Source organism: Prosopis cineraria, unplaced genomic scaffold (assembly GCF_029017545.1).
Source record: "Prosopis cineraria cultivar Desert tree isolate PC_DT_omini unplaced genomic scaffold, ASM2901754v1 PC8, whole genome shotgun sequence".
NCBI lineage: Eukaryota > Viridiplantae > Streptophyta > Magnoliopsida > Fabales > Fabaceae > Prosopis > Prosopis cineraria.
In genome coordinates, this window is record NW_026555339.1 from 2,919,419 (window position 1) to 2,936,281 (window position 16,863).

The following is a 16,863-nucleotide window of genomic DNA, read 5'->3' on the forward strand; positions in this document are numbered from 1 at the left end:
TACCAACAAAACTTGCCTTTCGCAGCGCCTTTTTTTTTTTTTTTTAAAAGAGATGTAAGATTATGGACCAGAGCCAGTCGCACGTTGTTACAGTGGCACAAATGCCTACCCGACAAAGGGAAGGTTTACAGGTTCGATCAGGACATGTGGGATGTGAAGTTGAACTGGGATAACGAAGGGGACGGGAAGAGGAAGAAGGGTAAAGGGAAGAGAGAAACGAAATAGAAGTTGATGAACTGAAATAAACGAAGTCTACGAGATCTACGGGAAGATAAAAATCAACAAAAAAGAGAACGAACAATCCTCACAACAAGCGGAGACATGTACGTATTAGAACAAACAAACCAAATGACGCTCCAAATTAGAAATAAATTTACATGTCATTTTCTAATATCTGTAACTCTATATATATATATATATATCTAACATCTTTTATGTTGTGTCACGACCGTAAATTTTCATTGCCCAACTTTAACATCGCCATCCGTTTCCAGACCAACACAAAATAGATACAATAGCAAGTGAAATGATTTGTGTAAACAAAATTAGAAATGCTCAGTGTAATGTTCACCTCACAACAAAAGAAAAATGGTGAACCACAGGAATGTTGACAGAGACCCATTTCACCTCCCACGAAGACCCACTTTGACGTTAAACCGCATTGCTTTATAGCATCTCTCTCTCTCTCTCTCTCTCTCTCAAGTCCATCACCTCCCTGTGAAATCCTCATGCATGGCTAGGTTTTACCCACCCCGTTTGCCTCGGCCTCCTCCGTCGCAAGCACTTGACGAATGGCGGTGGCGCCTTCATCCACCTCCTCCTCATCATCATCATTTGTCCATTTCCAGCCATATTCAAATAAACGAAACCGCCGTGCTTCCCATCATTTGCCGTCATGTCTCCGAGGGTCGAACTAATGGCATCTTCTTTGGAGAAAACCCTTTGACCTACACCTTCCCTTTCATACTCTTCGAGTTCTTTGTCGTCGTCATCCTCACCCGCCTCATTCGTTTCCTCCTCAAGCCTCTCAAACAGCCTAAGATCATCTCCGAGATTATCGTACGTAAGCTTCTAATCCTCATTATCTCCTGCATATTTTTATATATATCTCTTGTGTATATACTTGATTAAAAACTTGTCATATTTTTAAGGCCGGCATCTTGTTGGGACCCTCAGTTCTGAGACACAAAACATGGTTCTCAAAGAATATAGTCCCCGCGGGAAATGCCGAGTTTGTGGTCAGCAATATTGGGATAATGGGCTTCATGTTCTTTCTTTTCGTATATGGTGTGAAGATGGACACCACCCTGATTAAAAAGTCTGGGAAAAAGCATATTTCTATAGCTTTGATGAGTATACTCATTCCCTCGATAGCGGCTTTTTCTGTGGCAATGATCATGAGAAAGAACATGGACACAGAGCTCGCCAAGATAACTTCACTTGGGGGCATTTCCATGTACATGGGACTCTCGTCGTGTCCTTTGCTATTCATCGTCCTCAAAGAGAACAACCTTCTAAGCTCCGAAGTGGGTCGAACATCTATATCGACCGGTCTAATTGGTGACCTTGTGGGTATAATTATCGCAGTGGTGTTTGAAGCCGGAAAACAAGGAGATACAGGAGCTATGCATACTTTGTGGTACTTGATCTCCCTAGTAATTTATGTGGTTATTTTTTTCGTATTTATTAGAAGAGCTATGGTGTGGATATGTGACACAACCCCAGAAGGGGAAGCAGTGAAATCGACTTACGTGACTTTCATTCTGTTGGGGATTTTTATGGCGTCGTTCATGACTGACTTGGTGGGCTTATCCATCGGAGCCGGGGCGTTATGGCTAGGGCTGGTGATTCCGGCTAATCCTCCTCTGGGAACAACGATTTTGGAGAAGACTGAGACGCTTATGACTGAGTTTTTTATGCCATTCTCGTTCCTTTTGATAGGATATAACACTGATGTTTATGCCATGATTGCTGCTGACTGGTCCTATTTGCATCCGTTGTTCTGCATGGCTTTAACCGCGTATTTGACCAAGTTTTTCTCTACTTGGTTTACCACTATCTATTGGCGAATGCCTTTCAGAGATGGACTACCTCTCAGTCTCCTCTTGAGCTTAAGAGGCCAGATTGAACTTATCATGTTTATGCATTGGCTGGACAAAAAGGTAATAAGCTCATCTGCCGACACAATGTTGATATATGTTATATGCTTCTTTATGTCAGAGTCTTAGTATATATGTTCGTGATATATACGTATAAGTGGTAAAAAAAACGATAGGTTTTAATTGATTGTGTCTACATTGATGCATGCGCAGATGATAAAGCCGCCAGGATACACGATATTGGTACTAATGACAATAGCAGTAACTGCAATATTCACTCCTGTGATCATGATCCTCTACGATCCCTCAAAGCCGTATATGGTGAACAAAAGGAGAACCATCCAACATACCCCTCCCAACACAGACCTTGTCATCGTCCTATCCATCCTCGATAGAGAAAGCATTGGTGGCATCATCAACCTCCTCGAGCTTTCTGCTCCCACTTCAGGCAATCCAACCTCCATCTTAGCCCTCCACCTCATCGAGCTCTTAGGCCGAACTAACCCCATTTTTTTCGACCACGACAGACAACAAGTCCCTCCTAAGTACAAATGCATCCAAACCATCAACGCCCTCACGCACTTTCAAAGCGTCCGAGGCTTCGACTCTGTGAAGCTTCGTTTCTTCACAGCCATCACAAGCAAGCAAACCATGTACCAAGATATATGTGAGGTAGCCTTAGATAACAAAGCCACTCTGATCGTCTTATCCCTTCCTCGGGGAGCTATCACTCATAACCTCGAAGGAGCTATAGTATCGGGGGATGGATTAAGAGCCGTGATATCCCATGTTTTAACTCATGCTCCTTGCTCCGTCGGGATTCTGGTCGACAAGAGTGAGAATCTCGGGAGCCTCATCAGAGGACATAACAGTGTTAACGGTTCGTTTGGCAGGTCAGGATTCAAGCTGGCGGTGTTGTTTCTCGGAGGGGCGGATTGCAGAGAGGCTTTGGTCTACGTGGATCGAATGGTGGCGGGCAACGAAGACTTAAGGGTGACGGTGGTGAGGTTTCTGGCATTTAACCACGAAGGGGAGACGGAGACGGAGAAGAAGTTGGACGACGGAACGATGACGTGGTTTTGGGTGAAGAATGAACGGAACGAAAATGTGGAGTACAGGGAGGTGGTGGTGGAGGACGGGGAGCAGACGGTGGGAGCGGTTCAGGGGATGAACGATGGAAGTTATGATCTGTGGATTGTGGGGAGGAGACACGGGATGAACCCAGTGATTGTGAGTGGGTTATCTAATTGGAGTGAGAATGAAGATTTAGGAGTGATAGGAGACTATGTTGCGTCCGTAGATTTTAGTAGTTCTGCTTCTGTTCTAGTGATACAGCAGCAAATCCTTAGAGGGTAAACGGATTTCAACAACATTGTTCAGGAAAATCTGCGGCTTTGATAGAATTTAGGGGTGTACATAATATTTGTGTTAATACAAGTCACATTCCCAAACTCACTGTGTTTGTCAGAGTATTCAGCTGACTTATTTATGACTTAGAATCGTTGAAAACACTTTAGCTTTTATGTTTCGTATTAATATAGTAGTGATTTCGATATTTGTTATTTATCATTAATGTGTAGAATATAAGATGCTTGCATGAGGCAAGCATGAAGGCGCGGCCTCGTGAATTCGGGTGCACGAATTCACTGGATACAAGCCCTGTGAATCCAACAAATTTATCAAGTCCAAAATCTCGAACATTTTTTTTGTGTCAGTGATATATTTAATTTTTTTTATTAAAAAGGCAATTTGGTTTTATTTTTTAAATGAAAAGGCTAGCATAAAAATGGCCAGAAATGGAGGTATTTATGAGATGGGATCAAGACATCTTATGTCACCCTGAAAATTCACTGAATTTTTGTCTCCTATTTCATCTCGTTAGGAATTGAAATGGGGAAAATTAATACATCCCACCGTCTCGATAAAACAAATAATATAAAAAATTAAATAATAATATTTATTAATAAAAAATATAAATCACATAACTTATTAATTTTAAAATCAAAATAATAGAAGTCATAAATACAATAATTATTGAATTACATTAATCATAACGATAAATTTACAATTTAAAGTCAATTATACATAAGACATGACACGTTATAATGATAATTACAAGCAATTTATAGATTATAAGGACAATCATAACATACAAGCTTGACGTAACGTCAAGTCAGTTCAGTTAATATGTTAAGCTAACAATTTTTTTAAAATAAAGTAAGAAACATGATACAAACAAAAGTTATTAAATAAGTAGACATAAGAATAAATTATATTAATATAACTAATATATTGTAAAGAAAAACATTAACGTATATTGCTTACTCTATATCATTAAAATTATCGATATAAAAACCTTTTAGTTTCAAATAAAAATAGCAAGTACTAAATTAATAATTAATATAAGTATAAATTATGGTAATATAATTAATATATTTAATGTATACTTTTTTAAAAATAATATATATCTATATAATATTTGGGACGGAATAAGATGTTTTAAGGATAATTTTATATCCCGTCCCGTCCACCCTGATTATCTTTGAATTCGGGATGAGATCCATCTTGATATAATAAAAAAAATGGGATAATGAATGCAAATTAAACATTCCTATCCAGAAAGACACAGCTGGGCCTTGAAACGAAAGAAAAATCATAACAGAACAAAATGAAGTGAGGAGAGAAAAAGCCGGAACGCAAAGAAACATAGGAATACCAACAGTAAATATCGACATAGTTAGATTTAAGTCCGAGATCAATATTTTATTTTAAATATGACATTATAGATATTTCAGAAATAACATTAATTTTAAAAAACTTGATAAGGCAGAATATGAGTTTTTCTGTTCCCTCAAATATTCCGAACCAATTTACAATAATTCTTCATTTATTTATTTTGTCATTTTGACTTGAAAATGTATATTTATTATTTTTTTTTCATTTGAATCTGACAATAATATTTAGTTGGATCTGACAGAAATTTTGATTGCGAATATTTTTTTTAGAATAAATTTATTTTTAACAAGGATTGCGAATATTAAAGTTTATGAATTATTATAAAAAATATATTATAGTCAACAAAGATAAATGAGGGGAGAAAAATGTAATTAAACTTATATATTTATTGTACTTATTTTTTAATTATAAATTATAGGAATATAATTTAATATTAATAAAAATTAGAAGAACCTGCGCATTAATTTTTTTAAACACTAGTAAGAAGAGTTAGTCAAACACATTAAATTTACAATTTAATCAAGTAAATTTTTCCCTATGAACACCCGCCTACAATTTGTAATAATATAGATATAGATTCGATAACCTGAAACACGACACGAATAAATCAGCGGTGAAGAAAATGACATAAGTTAAGGATTTTAAATTAACATCATGGAAGATATCACTCAATGACAACTGAAAGTATTTAATACATTTTTTATTAAAAATATAAGATATTTTTTATCGAATCTCACCTCTCAATAAAAAATTATTATTTATTTTTAAAAACTCAATCTTTTTTATATATCCTTATCAAACACCCTACAATAAATATAAAGTCATTCATCTACAGGAATATTTTTTTAAAAAAAGATAATAATTATACCTCATAAATTAAAAATGCTTTACATTTTTTAAATATTCAATTTCTCAAAAAATACCTTATATTTTTAAATGGAGGAAGTATTGAATAAAGATAAAAAGATTATGAGATATTGCTTCATGATTAGGGAAATGATTTAAACATAATTTTAGATTAAAAAATTATAATACCCCTGCTTTTTTCCCCTAGTTGACAAGTAACCACTCATTAATCAATAAGTACCCATTAGTAATTAACAATAATCCGTTCGCTAATTGACAAGCTGAAAAACCTGAAAAAACTTGGCTGTAAGAAGAGACAAATATAAATCATATTTCAACAAGTAATAATTCATTAATTTGTAAGTACTGATTCACATTTGCATTTATAAGAAGCTGTTTGTTAATTAATAAGTTTATGAATATGAAAAAAATTTAACTATGGGAAGGAACAAGTGTAGATCATATTTTAATAAATAGCCATTCGTTAATTATAAAAAAATTATTTGCATTTAATAATAAATCATTTACTAATTGACAAAATTTTTTAACGAATAAGAGTATTATAGTATTTTCTTGTCTAAATTTACTTTCAAATTAGTCCCATGATATTGCATTGATATTTCATAATTTTTTCATTCTTGATTGATATTAAATTGCCTCAATAATTCTTGGCTAGTATTTTCTCTAGTATCATTGAATTACTTCATGAATTAACCAATATTTTAAGAGACTCCTCAAAAGATTTTAGGAGAAGGACAACTAAATCACAATGATTAATTAATTTAATTTAAGTCCCATTCAATTTTTAAATATTAACAAAATCCCTAACGTTTTTTCTGGCAAATAGAATTATAGAGGAATTGACTTAAATATCCTTGAGTTAACTATATAATTAAAATTTCAAAAATGAGTTGTCAATTCATTAATTCAAAATTATAAAATCAAGAGATAAATTTGTAAATCATTAAAGCTATTGAAATATAACTTTATTACATTATTTTTTAACTTTAAATATTAACATTTGAGTTTTCCTTTACAATATGGAAACAAGCTTGCAAATTCAATAATTTCAATTTGCAAAATTTGGAGCCATACTTGCAAATTTTTAGACTATTAAAATGATGATTTTGTTGCTTTTTGACTTTAAATATCGACATCATTGTTTCCTTTAAAATTTAAAAAATAAATTATAAATTTTTTAAATCAAAATTATAAAATTTTAAAATAAAATTGCAAATTTTTGAAACGATTATAATAATAATTTAAATATTTTTTAACTTAAAAGTTAAAAATAAATTATAAATTTATCACAATGAAGTATAAAATTTAAAAATTTTCAGCCAAATTATCATAAGTGTTTTAGACTCTTCTCAATATATCAAAATATCATTTAAAGATTCAGAGATTTATTTGGTATTTTAAAATTATTTAAGACTTAAGTTGAATAAATTAATCTAATTAAAATTTAATTGTCATTCTCCAAAGATTTTACCTTGACATGTAAATAGGAAAACTGACTTTTATTTGACCAACAAAATAGCTACTACCGTTTTTTTTTCTCGTTTTTATAAACAAAAAAATAACTACACTGCTTAGTTGAAATGCTAGATACTAGTTTTGAGTATTTTACAGTGCCGACGAGCGAATTTTAACAGCTTACAAATCATTAGCCAAAAAAAAAAAAAAAAAGCTCACAAATCTAGTACTGAGATTTTGGAGAAGTACAACGTGGACCGTGCGATTAATGCCTAACGAAATTTGCGGATGAGATTGACGCTCAATGAAGAAGTCACAGGACAACAAAACTTTCTTAGATGCAGCCGACCATGATTCATGACTCACAGTCTTAGCTTAATCCACAGCTCCTGCCAATTCAACAGGCCTCTGTTCTCCGAGTTTTTGCCTCCGAAGCCTCGTGCTTCTCGGGTCCTCGTCGTTTACTCGTCTTCTTCAGCCACATATGCCAACCCTGTCAGTCCCGGCGCACCTCAGCCTCAGTCGCTGGCAGCTGTGAAACAGTGGTACTCCCTCTGAAACCCTAACGCCACGCAAGGGATCATTCAGTTGGAGCTCCACCCCTGCCGAACAAATTTATTGATTGAAGTTATTGCAGCTTCGATTCGGCGTTCAAAATTCGAATTTTTATCTTTTATCTTTGACATTGTTAAAGCAGAAAAATGATGGACTCTGAGGATCAGGGCATCGAGGAAGCTCATCTTTATGCTTCCAAGGAAGAAATGGAAAATCTTGTCCTCGATGATCCTTTACGCAGCAAATCGTACTCAAATTACCGTAGTGCCATGTCAACAATCTCCGACACCCAGCATCCTCTCTCACAGTCGATCGCGGTGGCCCCAGAAGACTCCGATCCTCTGCTATCCCCGCTTCATTATACCGAATTTGGGAACCCTAAGGCCCCCGATAATTCTTACATTGACCCGCCATCGTATGGCGATGCAATTTTTAGCCCTTTCAATGAGAATAACGGTAATGATGTCAACGTTGCTGATAGTTCCAGCCGAAGTTCAGACAGTTCTCAGGGTTTCTCCAGATCGTCGTCTTCGAGCTCGGAATATTTGAAAATCACTGTGTCCAACCCAGTTAAGGAGCAAGAAACCTCGAATTCGATTGTGCCGGGTAGCAATACTTATGTAACCTATTTGATTACAACGAGAACAAACATCCCAGAGTTTGGCGGACCAGAATTTAGTGTCAGGAGAAGGTTTAGAGATGTAGTGACGCTATCCGATCGGTTGGCGGAGTCATTTAGAGGGTTTTTTATACCACCAAGGCCAGACAAGAGTATAATGGAGAGCCAGGTGATGCAAAAACAAGAATTTGTGGAGCAAAGGAGGGTGGCATTGGAGAAGTACTTGCGCAGACTGGCAGAACACCCTGTGATAAAGAAAAGCGATGAATTCAAGGTGTTCTTGCAGGTTCAGGGGAAGCTTCCGCTACCCACGACAACGGATGTAACGTCAAAGGTGCTTGATGGTGCAGCGAAGCTTCCGAAGCAGTTGTTGGGCGAAAGTGTGATTGCACCCAGTGAAGTTGTGCAGCCAGCGAAAGGGGGAAGAGATTTTATGAGGTTGTTTAAGGAGTTCAAACAGTCCATGGTGAATGATTGGGGAAGTTCAAAGCCACCGGTGGTGGAGGAGGACAAGGAATTCTTGGAAAAGAAAGAAAAGATCCAAGAGCTTGAGCTGCAAATCACCAATGCATCTCGACAGGTATTATTTTCTGGAGGAGTTACGTTATCAACTCACTAACGGTTGGGGGAAAAAAATCTCACTAACCCATGTTTATTTCTCCCTCTCTGCCTATCTGTCTAATAACTTGTTTCTTACAGTTGTTATACCATTGCATGATTATTTGTTGTCGTTAATTTTTTCTTGTGCATCAAATTTCTTGCAGGCAGAAGCACTTGTCAAATCTCAGCAAGATATGGGAGAAACAATGGGAGAATTAGGGCTGGCATTCATTAAATTGACGAAGTTTGAGAATGAAGAGTCTGTCTTGGACAGTCAGAGAGTAAGAGCTGCTGACATGAAAAGTTTGGCTACGGGTGCTGTCAAGGCTAGCAGATTCCATCGAGAATTGAATGCTCAAACAGTGAAGCATTTGGTATAATACGACATATTTTTATCTAAATTTCATACTTCACATTTCCCATTAAGTTGTATGTTTGTATTCACTTAACTTCGTGAATTCCTTTTAATATGCCACAAAAAGTCAGTGGCCCACGAAATAACTGCAGGATCTTGTAACAGCGTTCAAATTATATATGATATTTGATGGCAGCAAGCATTGATTGGCATTTTTTTTTCCAAGAACAATGTCTTTATCTTGGGATAACACACTCTATATGATGATGATTTTCTAATTTATGCCTGGCAGGACACGCTTCATGAATATCTTGGGTTAATGCTGGCTGTCCACAGTGCATTCTCAGATCGCTCAAGTGCATTATTGACGGTGCAGACTCTTATATCAGAACTATCTTCGTTGCAGTCAAGGGCTGAAAAACTTGAAGCAGCATCGTCAAAAATTTTTGGAGGTGACAAATCAAGGATCAACAAATTAGAGGAGCTAAAAGAAACCATAAGAGTCACTGAGGATGCCAAACATGTTGCAACTAGAGAATATGAGCGGATCAAGGCAGGTTTTAAGTGTTTTATGATGTTATTGGTTTCATTATCCAGAAATTTTGGATATTGGGTAGTATGTAATCCAAAATGGTATCAAGTTTGGTTGTGTAAGAGTCCGCTCGTTCAAGTTCAAAGAACTCCCTTAATCATAGTTTCTCTGTTTTGCAATCAATCACATTTATGTTTTGTGCAATTTCTTGGTCCTCATACAAGTGCATTTGAGCTGTTGTATTGAAAACTTGACAAATATCTTCAATTTGGTTATTTTTAACCATCTTTGCTTGCAAATCTGTAAATTTGGTGGTTTGTTGAGAATTCAGTCCCAGGTATTTAGGCGAAAAAAAGTAACAGGGAAATCTGTCTGGGTTCATAACAAGTGGCTGGCTAATTAAATTTGTAAATGCCAAACTGGGTTGGCTGGGATTTAATGCATCATTCATAAGATTGCTGTGCATGCTCATTTCTATAATCTCTTCTTTGATGGAGGCTACAGCAATTTCCTCTTTTAACATCTTTACTTGATTAGATTTCTTGTATCCTTGTATGATGTTAACACACTGTTGCTGGATAACTTTTTAGGGTTGGCTATCTTCATTCTTGTTTAAACTGCTGTCTCCTTTTGAGGCATCAGCTTCCCCCCAGCCCCCACCAATTTGTTCTCAATAGTTTTTTCAACTTCGTTTTGTCAAAAATATCTCTTTTTGTTTGCCATAATTTTCATTCTTAAATGATAGTTCATCTGAGAGCTACTTACGTGAAACATTATGAACTTCTCATTTAATATGAATTCTATCCTGCTAATGTCAAATTCAATTGATGCCCTAACTCTATTCATTATTTTTCCGTTACTTATTTTTTACTTCTTTTATGCTTTGCTCCCTTTATTCTAATTGGGCCTTGCTGACGGCATCTTATGTGTTAGTCATATGGATTTTAGCATGTTATAAGGGTTATTTCTGAAATCTGATGCTTCAAGATGAATATTGGGTGGAAGACATAATCAGATCGTGATGTAATTAGTAATGCTAATACTCTAGCTAGGAAAGCTCATGAACCTGAGAGAACATATTCTATGTTTGATCATTCCCCACCTTTCTTGACAGGAGGAGGTGAATGATGATTGATTTGTTCTCTTGTTTTTTCTTTCTTGTAATTTTCATTTTATGAATGCATTTCAGTTTGACCCCCCAAAAAAAAAAATATATCTAACTTCTGCTACCCTCTCTAGTACTCTTATTTTCTTCTGTTTCATTTCCTTTCTTTTTTACTTCGTGAAACCAATTTATTTCTGCAACATAGGATATGTCTCTTTGTTTCACATATTGATAATTTAACTAAGCTAGTTTAATTTATGCCTTGGGGGCTCATCTCAGAAGTATATACTGAAAGCTTATTTTTGTTAGGGAGAATCACATTCAAGGATCTGGCAAGAAACTTATTTGTAGACGAGGGTTAATAATAAGTCCCATTTGAGAAAAATCAATCTATGTTCTCATTTTAATAACAATCCATTCTGTATTTATCCTTATTTGCAAATAAATTTCTTGCCAGGTTTTTGGATGTGATTCTCTCTTTTAGTTATCAATGGTGTCATCTACCAGTTTCTCTTGGTTTTTGGGATGAAAAGAAGATAGCTTTATAAAGAGAGAGTGGATATCACTCTATATTTTGCTTGTATTGATTTAATCAATGTCTCAATTCATCCTCAGATCTCTGCTCATTTATCCTTTACTGAAAAATTCATGTGTGTGTGTGTGTGTGTATTTATGTATATTACTTAATCAATGATAGAGAATGCTTGATGACGATGTTAATGCAGGAAAACAATAGGACTGAGCTTGAAAGACTTGACAGAGAGAGGAAAGCTGACTTTTTAAACATGTTGAAAGGTTTCGTAGTTAGTCAGGTATGGGTATGCCTGGTGATTAATCTGTCATATTTTATTATTTGGGGTTGCGCGGGAACTGAAGCCTTTATATACATATGTGTGTATATTTAGAAGTAAGACTTTCTTTAGCAGTCTCCATAATCATTCAGAGTATCAGCTGGAGTGTAAATTATTAGATGATGATGTAGCAACTTACACCTAAATAACGAGCCCTTTTGACAGTGGGAGAACTAGGTATTATAGTCAATGTTGGGATTACAACTGGTTTCTTCAAGTTGCAATTTCTGCTTCTTAGGTCAAACTTTATCTTTCGCTCCCTTCATTTATGTCTTCCCCCCTCTTAATTGTGCTTCTTTGTGAATCAGGTTGGATATGCTGAGAAAATTGCAGATGTCTGGACAAAAGTTGCCGAGGATACCAGTAGATATGTGAATGATAGCACTTGATCAAAGTGGCTGTGAATTCTAATCTTCTCTGCATTTCTTTCTTTTCATTTCTTTTCATTTAATTTCTTTTCCTCCCCATATTCATGTGCACCGTCACAAAATAGGTTCACAATCATGGCAATAAACTAAGGAAGCACATATTTACGCTCCTAGGCTTGTGTTTATTCCACTTGCATCTCGTAGTACTTTTTTTTTTTTTTTAACTTGATGCTGTAAATTAGACATGTTCAACTCCACTAGCCCAAAACTCACATGACGTTGTGGCCCCGATATGGTTGAGTTTGTAGAGCAATCTATTTGATCAACACCATATCCTTACCCTTGCACTTATTCTATAACATTAGCCCAGGATTAGTGGACAGCTGAAGTTGAGTTTTGAGAGAGGATTGAATTCTATGGTTCATGGGCTCTTCCGCGCCAATAACTTTCTTATATTATAGGTTGGTGGTGAGGTAAACAAGGATATTCGGAGTATTTTATATGTTAAATAGAATTGACGAAATGGGGTGGATTATGGTGATTTGGAAATTATCTCTTCACTCATCTCAGATGGTAATTTTTAAATTACTGTAAATTGGATGGTTGATAGTTTAGCTTGTTTACATAAACTAATAAAAATTGCACTGTCTGATCTTATCTCGCCCATAGAAGCGTGTAATTATACTGAACGTGCCGCGCTACTTCACTCCAAAAACGTATCCAGCATTACATTAACAACGCCGATTTTGTTGACTTTAAAATCTTTTGCCTGCAAGACTATTATATGATAGCTTTTGCACTGTATCCCCGTTCTCTTGGGAACATTGTCATTATTATTATCATTGTTGCCGTTTCAAAGGTCGGACTCATCATTGCTGCGATTCATTCTGCACGTGTGGAAGCCAACGTATCTAGTCTCATGCATTGCTGGTTTCTCCCCTTTTTGTTGTACCTCCTCTTTAATTGCTTGACAGCCTCTTGTAAACTTGTTCACGCACCAGTAGTGATATCTGTCATTGCATAAGCCCTCCTTGTAATTTGATCCCCGGCATTTGCAAGGGGTTAAATAAAGTGATCATGATTCATGACCGGTTGAAGAGGTTAAATACCTGGTATGTCTAGAATTAAGAGCTGCCTCCTGGCCACGCTTTGTCCATTCGTAAGAATCATCCTTTGTCGGTTTCACTGTGGTCCATGCTGGTTGAATATTCCTGCGACAAATTTTCTTATTCTATATTCACAGCCTGTACATTATGATTAAATCAACCAGAATGAACTACGAAAATAGATCCTTGAAAGGCTCCTGCACTTTACATTACCTCAAGTTTTTGAGCTCATCTTTTCCCTTGAACAGCTTGTTGATTCCAGCCACAATATCTTCCTGCATCATTAGACCACCCTCACTTTCTCTATCAACAACATTGTCGAATCTAGCCAAGAAATGTTCATATTTTGGTAGCAATTTTTTCCTCAAGGAACTTCTGATCCTCTCTCCCAGGTGCTCATCGAACACAACCCATTTCGATTGCTCCTCACATATCCTCTCAAGTTGAATACTAAACAGCTTCAATTTCTCTGCTTCAGGTCTCACGGACCCTGTTCTGAACATCTCAACCACATTACCACCCCATGACTCCTTGAACTGTACAATATAATCACCAACCCTAGAAACACGATCTTTGATCCAATCTTCGCCCGCTAGCCTCCCTACTTCACTACGTTTTGCTTTCTGAACAATGTACCTCACATTGTTTATCATGAAAAGAGAGCGTAAAACAGGGTCCTCGTACTTTTCCGATATTTTCTTTAAACTTTTGTCTAACAAATCCATGATTAGACTCACCTGGAGGGAAAATGGAGAAGGCGACGACTCTTCGTTTCCGATTTCCAAGTGACTTCTCAAAGGATTCTCGCTGTCTCTAAAAGCACGTTCAACGGTTCGCCATGATTTACATGCGAGACTAAGGTAGTTCATTATATAGTGGGTCAAGGGATGAAGCCCACCATGGGAAGGAACCACCTTTTCTTGTTCCTGAAAAATAAGATTCTCCAAGTCCACGAAAACTCCTTTGATTTCCTTCCCGAACCTTCTCCAGATTTTGACGGCCCTATCCTTGAGAAAGACACAGCACTGATCGGAGAATAAAGAATCAAAGTCCGGTAATAACTGGTTCAGTATCTCAAACATGCCGAGTATTCTGAACAATCGCTCTGGCGATCCCTTCCCGGCGGCGATGGCATCCGCGAAGTTGAGTAATTGAATCATGGGTTCTTGACATAATTCATTGAAACAGAAAACCTCACAATATGGGAATTCGGAGAATAATCGCTTGCAGAGATTCCGTTCGTCCGGGAGTAGTGTCCTTAGAACGTAGTAGGAAATCGTGTTCCAACGTTTGATCTTGTCCTCGAGGAAATTCAACGGCACCTTGTCGATCTCGTCCAGGTTCAGCTTCTGTATCCGAATTCTCGAAAGCTTGTCGTTCAATAACTGTCTTCGCCAACCAATGAAGACGTGACAGCACTCATTCGCAAAGCCAGCAGCCACTTTGTCCTTCAGTTTATCTTCAATGTTAGCCGGAAATTGAAGTCTCTCCTCAATGGTGTAATAGCAATTCTCACTGTTATTGTCAGCTCCAGCTCCAGCTTCGTCCACATCGATTCCAAGGGCCACATGATCATTGATGCTAACATTCTCAGAATGCAGTAGGGATTGACGCTGGGAATCCATATAAGAATGAAGAAGCACGAGCACATAACAGATGGGCATTCCGATAAAAGCGAGCAACAGGTTCCTCGTCATGAGTAAAAATATGACTAAACCCAGAATAAAGTTGAACAATTCAGTTTCAAAGCCAAGGTCAATCTGTATGGACAAGCTCAGAGACGCCACAGCAAAGGAAACACAAGAAATCAAGCTTAATGGGTCTGAGTCAAGTTTTCCATTGGAGAAAAAGGAGAACAAAGAGGTTAACATCAGAACTAAGAAACCCACATGGGCTTTGAACAAGAGATTCCTGGGAAGTTGCCACTTGTATGCCCACAGCATGAAGCCCAAGATGATGGCACTGATCGCAGCATAGAGAGACATCGTATGAAAATTCCGATGTCCGAGTAAGAGTTCGAAAGACGAACTCAGAGGAAAACAGAGCAGCCCAACAAGACCCGACACGGAACCCACAAGCCTCCATAGCTTAGGCTGCATTAGGAAATTTCGAATTGAAGCCGAAGCCATCGTGCTCCTACTGAGCTAGAGAGATTTTGGAATTTGAGATATTATAATATGGGTTGTAATATTATAAACAATAAATAGCAGGGTTGACCGAGATTTGAAGAAAGTCAAGCAAGGACATGCATGAATAATATCGCCACAGAAACCGGTTAACTTGGCTTTTAACATTCCGCTTATAATTGCAAGGTGAAATCTAGAGCCCACTGTGGCAATCTTGTTCTTGTTTTAGATTTTGTAACCGAAGTAAATTTCTCGGAAAGGGGCTAGTCGTTGTCTATTGTTTTTTGAGTTTATGATCGTAAAAAGGGAGCAAACTATCTATAACGAAATCATTGAATCAGAAATTGGAAAGTCAGTCATCATTATGATGGGAAAGAAACGGTACAGTTCGTCTTCTATAGGAGACTATTTACTCTCCAAATATTGAATGGATCGGGAAGGGAAACAAGTCAAGGCAATGGATGAGTAATACCGTCACGAATGCTGAAAATTTGGGCTTTTGTTAGTGTGTTTTCTAATCTTTAATGTAAGGCGAAATCCGAGCAACAGATTACGGTACCCCTTCCTCTCAAATTATAAAATATTTTTTAAAAAAATTATTTTAAAATATAAAATACTTCAAATAGTGTTAGTAAAAAATAAACAATTAAGGCGTGGTGTCGTAATGTGTGCCAGAGATGTGGGGTCTCAAAAAAATTGAAGAACCTGACTTCTAATCAAACGCAAAAACCCTGAGCTTCCTGATCACATTTCACCTAGATGTGATAATGTGAAGTGAATAATACTAATGTAAATATAGAAAAGTAGAGATGCATTAATTAAAGAAAAATGGTGATAGGTTATACCGGTCGTACAACAAAAATAAAGACTAAAATTACATGATAAAAAGAAAAATAAAGTAACAGACGCAGAGTTTGAGACTGGTAGTTTGTTGATTCTAATGATGATTGTTGAGAGAGAGCTCCTTTATTTATAAATGATCCTGGCTTGATGCCCAAGCCTCATGATTGCCACTTTCCTTGAATTTATGAAGCACTTCCTCCATTATGTTCATTCATTATAGGTGATGGTCTTGACTTAATAGCTAAGACTTTATAAGTATTCTTTTTTTATATAATTATTTTAAAGCCAGTTAAGTTGAGTTGGGCCAGGGCCTCCATGTTCACAAATTGAGTGCAAATAATGTCCCCGGCATACAAATTGGCTAGAGTCTTTATAGGCCAATTTTGCATGGATATATCTTGAAGGACTAGCTCATTCTCATTCTAATTAATGATTGATCTAGTACTTTTCTTAAAGGACACTCTTGTGATTGAGGATTAAGGACCATGTAGTCCAGCTTAGGATCAAGTTTCTCAAGGTTTAGGACCTCAAAAGCTGATTTTGGAATTAGCCTTTCGAGTTTTTGAACTTTAAGGACTGATTCTGTAAAATCTACTTGTTGCGAGACCCCTGTGGAAAGAGCTTTCTAAGAGAGAGCTCTCGTGAA

At 36.7% G+C, this 16,863-nt stretch overlaps 3 protein-coding genes across 3 annotated transcripts; 2 read left to right on the top strand and 1 right to left on the bottom strand.

The window, feature by feature from the left end:
• The first annotated feature begins 715 nt into the window (after positions 1–715).
• Positions 716–3,515, top strand: LOC129318329 (cation/H(+) antiporter 24-like). The gene is made up of 3 exons (XM_054963056.1): positions 716–1,059; positions 1,152–2,162; positions 2,313–3,515. The coding sequence occupies exons 1-3, from the start codon at positions 733–735 to the stop codon at positions 3,453–3,455; spliced, it is 2,481 nt and encodes an 826-aa protein (XP_054819031.1). The 5' UTR covers positions 716–732; the 3' UTR covers positions 3,456–3,515.
• A 4,014-nt stretch (positions 3,516–7,529) lies between these two features.
• Positions 7,530–12,686, top strand: LOC129318697 (sorting nexin 2A-like). The gene is made up of 5 exons (XM_054963603.1): positions 7,530–8,911; positions 9,096–9,305; positions 9,579–9,839; positions 11,649–11,735; positions 12,083–12,686. Exons 1-5 carry the CDS (start codon positions 7,859–7,861, stop codon positions 12,161–12,163), a joined length of 1,692 nt encoding a protein of 563 aa, XP_054819578.1. The 5' UTR covers positions 7,530–7,858; the 3' UTR covers positions 12,164–12,686.
• LOC129318330 (exocyst complex component EXO70B1-like) lies at positions 12,686–15,377 on the bottom strand. The gene is made up of 3 exons (XM_054963058.1): positions 13,462–15,377; positions 13,252–13,353; positions 12,686–13,152 (listed from the first exon to the last, which is right to left on the bottom strand). Exons 1-3 carry the CDS (start codon positions 15,375–15,377, stop codon positions 12,996–12,998), a joined length of 2,175 nt encoding a protein of 724 aa, XP_054819033.1. The 3' UTR covers positions 12,686–12,995.
• Positions 15,378–16,863: the final 1,486 nt, after the last annotated feature.